This window comes from Sapajus apella, unplaced genomic scaffold, assembly GCF_009761245.1.
Source record: "Sapajus apella isolate SASKATOON/1434 unplaced genomic scaffold, GSC_monkey_1.0 scaffold87, whole genome shotgun sequence".
NCBI classification, from domain to species: domain Eukaryota; kingdom Metazoa; phylum Chordata; class Mammalia; order Primates; family Cebidae; genus Sapajus; species Sapajus apella.
In genome coordinates this window covers 58,921-68,901 of record NW_022437027.1, presented here as the reverse complement: position 1 = coordinate 68,901, position 9,981 = coordinate 58,921, and the positions used below count along the sequence as shown (strand labels likewise).

Genomic DNA, 9,981 nt, shown 5'->3' with positions numbered 1-9,981 from the left:
CCCAAAAAAAAAAAAAAAAAAAAAAAGAAGCTTAGAGGTAGCATAACTACAAAGTGGCAGAGTCAGGATGAGAACCTAGATGAGTTTTTTATTGAGAACCTAGGCTAGATTGTTACACTTGCTCCAATCTTTCTCCAGAAACTGAAGTTCATGGTTCATTTATATGACTATGTGATTGTAACTTCCTTTATATATTTTTACACTCATGAATTATTATGTTACCCTTCAGGGTGAAAAAGATTTTAGCTTTGAGTTAACAGTGCTTGATAAAATTCTGGTAAACTCGTAGCAAATTCTGTCTGCAGGAGTTTAATGATTCCTTCTATGTGTCAGCAGCTTTAATGATATATTCATAAAAATCTAAGAAGCAATAAATATTTGTTGAATACATAAACAAATGAATAATACTGTATCAGAATTATGCAAGCTTGTAGTTTTTATCTGATATTACTATGGAACCTATTTTATAATAATGTGCCTTCCTGACAGAGTTTCTGTTTTGCTGGAAATACACTCTGGAGATCATTTGGAAAGTAGCAGAGCAGTAGGTGAGCCAGTGAATATTCTTTTATAAAGTGCTATGTTGTAATTCTAACAAGTTGATCAAGCAACACTGAGAAAAGTTAAAAATCCATTAAAGAAGTAAAAGATTCATGGTATAACAGTGAAAATCATCTATTATTTCATTGCCATATCACTTGTTCTTGAATACGCACTCCCGTGTATTTGATTCTTCTCTACCTTGTTGCCTTCTACCAACCACACCCATAAAACCTCTCTAACCCAATTACCAATTAACATTACAATTTTTTTTATATCATCCATCCAAAATCAAAAAAATTATCTACAACTCACCCCTCACCCAAATAAACTCATAACCAGGGGAAGATATATTGATAAGATTATAAGAAAAGAGAGAAGAAAAGAAATTTTAGTGGAAGGGATCCTAGAGAATAGTATTGTATTTATTAAGAAGCAGAAGCTGACTCATAGTGAAGAGCCAAAATATACAAAAACCCAGAGTCCTAGGAATGCTGGGATACCAAAGCAAAAAGAGAAACTAAGAGGTTATGCTAAGGTCAACCAATGGTGTTGGTGAAACTGTCACAATGAGTCATTCCTCTGGAACAGGAAGAGGCTGTAAAGGGATCAGACACTGGAGTTACAGCTGTAAAACATATTGACAATGGTAGAAGATACTTTCAGGAGTCTGTGTGACAAAGTTGGGAGGAGAAACAAGACGGAACTAGATAGCTAGAAGGGAATATTGTACTTGGAATAGCTACCTATGATGGAAAAAGTTCAAAGGAAGAAAGGTTATGGAAAGGCTTCAAGGGGTATGACAGTGAATCTGGTTCTACTATATTTTTAGTGTAATAATCTCTCAAACAAAAAACCTTCATCTTAAATGGATAGCCAGATATTAGAGCAATATGGTAACGACTACCCTCCAAGTGGAGAAAATGAAGATCATCAGGTAAAGTTCTTGCTTTCAGGGACTTCTTAGAGAATTCAACCATGAAGTCTTCATCTCTTGAGTTCAAAGAAAATGTAGAAACAGGGCTCAATGTACAGATGTTTTGTTCTGGTGATGTCACCTATACAGAAAGAAGAATCAAAACTACGGACCAAAATCTTCTGATTTTTTCTTTAGTTTGAATGAATTCTAGTAATCTATATTATAAAAATAATGATGTAAAGCACATCATGCAGAGCTATCGTAGGGGCAAAGACTATAAAACTTCCTCCAAAAAGGACAGAACTTACTAAAATCAACAAGAATAACAGCAAAATACAAAGCATAAAATCTTTCATATTTATTTGAAATGGGTCAGACTTTGATTTGAACTGGTCTGGGTTATTAAGATTTGGTCCTGAAGATCTACTAAAAATACAAAAATTAGCCTGGCATGGTAGTGCATGTCTGTAGTCCCAGGAGGGGAGGAGACTCAGGAGGCTGAGGCATGAGAATCACTTGTACCTGGGAGGTAGAGGCTGCAGTGAGCTGAGATGGCACCACTGAACTTGAGCCTGGGAAAAAAAATTTTTTTTTGGTATTTTTAGTAGAGATGGGGTTTCACCACGTTGGCCAGGCTGGTCTCGAACTCCTGACCTCAAGTGATCCACCTACCTCAGCCTCCCAAAGTGCTGGGATTACAGGCGTGAGCCACCACACCCAACCTAATTTTTCAAGTTTATCTTGTCTTCATTTCCTTTCTAAAAACCCCTCCTCAACTTCTAAGTTTTAATTGGTTATTTTAATTCTATTTCTTCCTTTCTAATTATGCATGTCTCATTTCCTGTCATATTGCAAAGATCAAAGCATCTTCAAATAACAAAGAAAGCAGTCATCTACATTTTGTTAGATTCTAGCAAAAATTACTCTGCAGGCCAGGTGCCATGGCTCACACATGTAATCCTAGCACTTTGGGAGGCTGAGGTAGGCAGATCACCTGAGGTCAGGAGTTTGAGACCAGCCTGGCTAACACAGTGAAACCCCATCTTTACTAAAAATACAAAAATGAGCCAGGTGTGGTGATGGGTGCCTGTAGTCCCAGCTACTTGGGAGGCTGAGGCAGAAGAATCTCTTGAACCTGGGAGGCAGAGGTTGCAGTGAGTCAGGACTGTGCCACTGCAATCCAGCCTGGGCAACAGAGTAAGACTCTGTCTTAAAAAAATAAAAAAATTACTCTGCTGATTTATCACCAAAAAATATTATTAGTTAGTTATTGATAAACATTCTTGATCATGTTTAATAAATCATCTAGTCTTAAGATTTTTATCTTTTTAGATTTTAATAGATTCATTTCTTGTGAGACTACCAAAAATTTTTTATTCTCAACTATTAAAGCTCTATTTATATCATACCTTATTTGCTTCCCATGAAGTCTTCTCTGCTGATTTAAAATTACAATCCAAATAATGATATAAATGTTCTGAATCTTTAGGAGAAAAACCTAAAATTGCTGTGGAAAAATAAAGCAAGGATTTTTACATAACAGTTTGTTCAACGTCACCTATTTTTTTAACGTTATATTTTACTTACAATCATTTTCAATTGAGTCCTTCTCAGACCCAGATAGCACTTTAAAATTGTCTTCAATGTTAAAGCTAGTACCTCCTTTTGGAAAGTTTTCTTTATCTGCAAACTAGAAAACAGAGACCTACTTATCAGTTTATTTAGTAAAAAGAAAAAGTATGTGTGTACACATATTTATACGTGTATCTATGTATGTACACATGTATATACAGTTTATTATAATTTGAGACACAGAAAAATGGAAACATTATGAAGCCAATTCTATTCATGGAAAGCATAGTAATTATGGTTCATCAATTCTTTTTTTATATTTTTTGATATAGAGTCTCAGTCTGTAGCACAGACTGGAGTGCAGTGGCGTGATCTTGACTTACTGCAAACTCCACCTCCTGGGTTCAAGCAATTCTACTGCCTCAGCCTCCCATGTAGCTGGAACTACAGGCACATGCCACCACAACCAGCTAATTTTTGTATGTTTAGTAGAGATGGGGTTTCACCATGTTTGCCAGTTTGATCTCTAACTTCTGATCTCAGGTGATCTGCCTGCCTCAGCCTCTCAAAGTGCTAGGATTACAGGCATGCGCCTCTGTGCCCAGCCTTCATCAATTCTTATGACTCACTTTTCTTACGTTTTAATACCTTTGAAATAGGGAAACAGTTTAAAAGTGATGACATTTTTACATCTCTATAGCACAGGCAACAGTTGTGACATAGTTGTCATTGCCTGTGCATGTGCAAATGTATGCAAATTAGTCATATTGCTCATCTGATAATCACTTAAATATGAATTCATTTGTACATTGCTAATATCAAACATGTTCTAAGTAATTTTGTTGTTTAAATGTCTTCAAAAGATTATACTATGATTTAGCCCTAAACAAAAAATTATTATGTTCATAGAAAGGCAAGAAAACAAAGCAGTGTAATATACAATTAAAAGCTGTGCCTAGCATAACATAGTGGCTCACGTCTATCAACCCTGCACTTTGGAAGGCCAAGGCAGAAGGATCGCTTGAGGATAGGGGTTCAAAACCAGCCTGGGCAGCACAGTAAGACCCAGTCTCTACCAAAATTATATACATATGTTTGTGTATGTGTGTGTGTATGAATATGTATCTATATATATATATGCCCAAATAAGCCTAAAAGCATTCTTTCAATAAATATAACATTAGGAGTCTAAGTGAATATTAAAAAGTTCTAGAGATCTATTTCAAAACAATGTAAATATACTTAACACTACTGAACTGGTTGAAAAGGTAAATTTTACGATATGATTTTCACCACAGTAAACATTTTATAAAGTTTCTAAAGTCTAGGATATAAAACACTGTGTAATGTTTAAGTGACTGCTCTTTGTTCTTAGTGCTATATAACAAACTGGTGCTTTATATAGTGATAGTATCTCAGAATTTGATGGAATACAGAATTTTTTTTTAAGTCCAGAGATTGCTTATGTGCAAGCAATGTCACGCTTATTCAAAAAATCACTTTATCTGTTTGTAGATCTAATCATTTTGTTTTAGAACATTTTTGGTAAACTCAGGATATAAAGCATATAATCAACTGATATAGATAACAACCACTAGAAATAAAAATAATAGATTTCAGTTTCATTTTCAATACGGAATACCTCTAAATTTTATTCTTCTCTCAAAAAATACAGAGGATGAGAAACAGAAACAGAAACTCCATCTTTGATGAAACTAAGAAACAGTGGTAATCCTGAATTATAATATAATATTAAGAAGATGGAGAATAGTATAGACTTGGCAATATCAAGAAAATCCAACCTAGTAAAGGAAAGCCCAATAAGAAGTAAACTGATTTGCCCCAATAACCCTACAATGGTTCAGAAACTGAAGGCCACACCTGAAAGTAGGATACAATGGACTGAAATATTTGTGAAAGAAGATTCTAGAAAGAAAATCCAGAAAACACTGGAGAAAAAAAATCAACAAATAATTTTTTTTTAAGTTTCATAAGATGAGTAGATATGTATCTGCAGAATGAAAAGACCCACTGAGTACAATGTATAATGAAACCCGAAGGAAAGAACATCACGGTGAAATTTCAGAATATCAGGATTTTTTTTTTTTTTTTTTTTGGAAAGTGGGTCTCATTCTGTCACCCAGGCTGGAGCGCACTGGCACAATTTCAGCTCACTGCAACCTTTGCCTGCCAGACTCAAGGGATTTTCCTGCCTTAGTCTCCCAAATAGCTGGAATTACAGGCACATGCCACCATGCCTGGCTAATTTTTAATTTTGTGTAGAGATGGGGTTTCGCCCCCTTGCCCAGACTGGTCTCCAACTCCTGAGCTCAGGTGATCTGCCCACCTCAGCCTCCCAAAGTGCTGGGACTATATAGCACTTTGGGAGGTCACGCATGGCTAGAATTTTAAAGTCATTAAAAATTGCTAGGCAAGGCACAGAAGCTCACGCCTGTAAATGCCAGCACTTTGGGAGGCTGAGGTAGGTGGTCATTTGAGGTCAGAAGTTTGAGACCAGCCTGGTCAAGATGGTGAAACTGAGTCTCCATTAAAAATACAAAAATTAGCCAGGTGTGGTGGTACATGCCTGTAGTCCCAGCTACTCCAGAGGCTGAGGCAGGGAATCAATTGAATTCGGGAGGCAGAGGTTGCAGTGAGCTGAGATCACGCCACTGCACTCCAGCCTGGGTGACAGAGCCAAACTCCATCTCAAAAAGGAAAAACAAATTTCTAGAGGGAGACCAGGCACTAAGGCTCACACCTGTAATCCCAGCACTTTGGGAGGCTGAGGTGGTAGGATCACTTGAGGGCAGATGTTTGAGACCTGCTCAGCCAACAAAGAAAGACCGCATCTCTAGAAAAAGTTTTTAAAAATTAGCCAGGTGTGCATCTATAGTCTCAGCTACTCAGGAGGCTGAGGCAGGAGGATGGCTTGGGCCCAGGACTTTGAGGCTACAATGAGTTATAATCGTGCCACTGTACTCCAGCCTGGGCAACAGAGTGAGACCTTGTATCAAATAATAATAATAATTCTAGAGAGAGAAGGCACTGTTAAATTTAAATTTAAAAAGAAGCCAGGCGCAATGGTTCACTCCTGTAATCCCAGCACTTTTGGAGGCTGAGGTGGGTGGATCATTTGAGGTCAGGTGTTCAAGACCAGCCTGGCCAACATGGCAAACCCCATCTCTACTAAAAATACCAAAAAAAAATTAGCTGGACGTGGTAGTACATGCCTGTGGTCCCAGCTACTCAGGAGGCTGAGGCAGGAGAATCACTTAAGCCTGGGAGGTGGAGGTTGCAGTGAGCTGAGTTTGTGCCACTTCACTCAGACCTGGGCAACAGAGCCAGATTCTGTCTCAAAACTTACACATACACACACTAAAAAAATAAAAAAGTAGATCATATCCAAATTCTATACTAAGTCAAAATATCAATCAAGTATGAAAGCAAAAAAGAACATTTTTCAACATGCAAAGTCCCCCAAATTTTATGTCCCTTGCTCTCTTTCTTGGGAGGTACTCAAAGATGTACTCCAGCATAACAAGAAAGGAGACGTAGTGTTCAAAATGTAAGCAACCCATGCCAGGAAAGCAGCAAAGGGCATTCTCAAGATGTCAATTATACAGTGCATACTGAAGCAGGCAGATGAAAAACCCGGAAAAGATGCCATAGGAAAATAATGGAACGGACACAAAGTATCTGAAAAGTTTATATGAATTCCTGTATTAAAAAGTATTTTATAAAGCTTTTGGAGGGTATGGCAAAACTTTGCCCCAATATTCAAAGAACACTAAGCCAATTTTAAAAAGAGACAATTACAAACCAAGAAAAAGCCAAAAGTTATAAAGGGAAGAAAAGGTAATAATAGTCCACCAGTTGGCTCAGCAGTAAAAATATTAAAACATTTATAATAAGGAAACATTGAACATATATTTATCGTAAAATTGTAATATAGTTGTTAATATAATAGGCACCTGGAAGAATATAAAGGAGGGATTCAGAAACAACTAATTTTACTGTAGCCACTCTAGCCCCTGTAATCATCAGCTCTTTTTAAAGAAAGTGCAAAATAATAATAGTCAATAAAAGCATCAAGGTGCTTTTATTATTAATTAATAATAATGTTTTTATTAATAAAAAACATTAAGTGAATACTTAAAAGAGTTCTGGGCTCCAGAAATCACAAAAAAACACTGACAGATTTGATTATGTAAGCTAAAACATTCAATTTTAGAAAAATCATAATCAGGCCAGGCACAGTGTCAAATGCCTAGAATCCCAACACTTTGGGAGGCCAAGACAGGTGTATTGCTTGAGCCCAGGAGTTCTAAATCAGTCTAGGCAAAATGGTAAAACCCCATCTCTATAAAAACTTTAAAAATTAGCCAGGCTCGGTGGTGTGTACCTGTAGTCCCAGCTACTCAGGAGGCTAAGGTGGGAGAATCACTTGAGCCTGGGAAGCAGAGGTTGGCAGTGAGCCGAGACCACGCCATTGCACTCCAGCCTGGACAACTGAGTGAGACTCCTTCTCAAAAAAAAAATTAAAAAAAATCAGAGTTAAAGCACTAATATATTGGAGAAAAATGACAAAGGGCTCATTTTCTTAGTATATAAAGAGCAAAAAACTCCTACAAATCAAATATGCAAATAATATACAGAGAACCTCTATACCAAAATTATAAAAATTACTAGGAGATACTGCAGCAGATTGAAACAAATAGAAGAAAATATTTTTATAATATTAAAAATTTATCAGTAACATATTGTAAAAATGTTAATTCTCCTCAAAATTGATATGCACAATGAAATTTCATCCAAATTCCCAGCTTGTTTGTGTGTATGTGTGAAAATTGTTAAGCTAGTTCTAAATGTATACACAAATGTAAAAAAAATGAAAAGAATAAGGTGGGAAGATTTAAAGACATGTAGAAAGCAATCGGGCATGGTGGCTCACGCCTGTAATTCCAGCACTTTGGGAGGCCAAGGCAGGCAGATCACCTGAGGTCAAGAGTTCAAGACCAGCCTGACCAACATGGTAAAACCCCATCTCTACTAAAAATACAAAATTGGCAATAAGCCTGTATAATGCCACTGCACTCCAGCCTGGGTAACAAAGTGAGATTCTGTCTAAAAAAAAAATTAAAAAAAAAAGAAAAAAGACAGAAAACACATACTTTGTGACTTCTGAAATTACCAACCAATAAATCAGAAGAGAAACTAACAAGAGACCCATAATGTATAAATACTTGATTCATGGCAAAGGAATAAAGAAAAATCAATTTTTCAATAAATGGTGCTGAGTCAACTGAATATTCATATGGAGAAAACATGTAACTTTACATAAACTGTACTCAATACATAAAAATCAATTACAGGTAATCTGTAGATCGAAATGTAAAATGTAAATTAATAAAGCTTCACAAGATAATATGAGCAAATATCTTCATGATCTTGAAGTAGAGAAAGATTTTATTTCTTTGAGACTGGGTCTCACTCTGTCACCCAGTACAGTGGCATGATCATGGATGGCTCAAGACAGCCTCAACCTCCCAGGCTCAAGCAATCCTCCTCCTTCAGCCTGCTTAGTAGCTGGGACTACGGATGCACATGATGACATCTAACTAATTAAAAAAAAATTTTTTTTGTAGGGACAGAGTCTCACTGTGTTGCCCAGGCTGGTCTTGAAGTCCTCACCTTAAGTGATCCTCCTGCTTCAGCCCCTCCAAGTCTGGGATTACAGGTGTGAGCCACTGCGCTGGCCAGAGAAAGATTTCTTAAACAAGATACAAAAGCACTAATTGTAAAGGAAATAACAAATAAATTATATTACATTAAAAATGATAAACTAGGGTCAGGCACAGTGGCTTATGCCTATAATCCCAACACTTTGGGAGGCTGAGGCAGGCAGATCATGAGGTCAGGAGTTCGAGACCAACCTGGCCAACATGGTGAAACACTGTCTCTACTAAAAATACAAAAATTAGGGCATGGTGGCAGGCACCTGTAATCCCAGCTACGTGGGAGGCTGAGGCAGGAGAATCACTTGAACCCTGGAGGTGGAAGTTGCTGTCAGCCAAATCACACCACTGCGCTCCAGCCTGGGCAACAAAACAAGATTCCATCTCCAAAAATAAAAATAAAAAATTATAAACTAGGCCAGATGTGATGGTTCACACCTATAATCCCAACACTTTGGGAGGCTGAGGCAGGAGGATCGTTTGAGCCCCGGAGTTTGAAACCAGCCTGTGCAACTTGGTGAGGTCCCATCTCTTAAAAAAAATTTAAAATTAGCCGGGCAGCCGAGCGTGGTGGCTCCTGCCTGTAATCCCAGCACTTTGGGAGGCTGAGGCAGGCAGATCACTTGAGGCCAGGAGTTTGAAAACAGCCTGGTCAACACAGCAAATTGTTAAGCTAGTTCAAATTTACATACAACATACTAAAAATACAAAAAGTTAGCCAGGCATGATGGCATATGCCTGAATCCCAGCCACACAGGAGGCTGAGGCAGGAGGATTGCTTGAATCCAGGAGACAAAGGTTGCAGTGAGCTGAGATCACGCCACTGCACTCTAGCCTGTGCGACAGAGCAAGACCTTATCTATAAATAAATAAATAAGCTGGGTGTAGTATTGGGCACACGTAGTGCAAGCTACTTGGGAGTCTGAGGCAGGAGGGTTGCTTGAGCCCAAGAAGTCGAGGCTGCAATGAGCCATGTTCATGCACTACACTCCAGCCTGGGTGACAGAATTAAGACTCTGTTTCAAAAATACAAACAAACAAAAAAGACAAACTTTGATTCATCAAAGAAACCATTAAGAGTGAAAAGGAAAGTAAGGGTCAGGAAAGATATTTGCAGAGCATACAATTGACACTGAGAAGGTATCCAAATTACATAAAGAATTACAACAAATTTTTTAAAGCATAAGCACATCAATTAAAAAATGAGGAGGA

The 9,981-nt window shown here is 37.6% G+C and overlaps 1 protein-coding gene across 10 annotated transcripts in view; it reads right to left on the bottom strand.

Annotated features, from left to right (window-relative positions):
• The window catches only part of ZGRF1 (zinc finger GRF-type containing 1), an 85,939-nt gene that overhangs the window by 42,652 nt on the left and 33,306 nt on the right, over positions 1-9,981 (bottom strand). For all 10 annotated transcript variants that reach the window (XM_032254708.1, XM_032254707.1, XM_032254713.1 and 7 more), the window contains 3 exons: positions 3,047-3,149; positions 2,869-2,966; positions 1,448-1,598 (listed from right to left, as the gene is read on the bottom strand). In XM_032254708.1, coding sequence (XP_032110599.1) covers positions 1,448-1,598; positions 2,869-2,966; positions 3,047-3,149 — 352 coding nt within the window. The remainder of the gene's footprint in view (positions 1-1,447; positions 1,599-2,868; positions 2,967-3,046; positions 3,150-9,981) is intronic.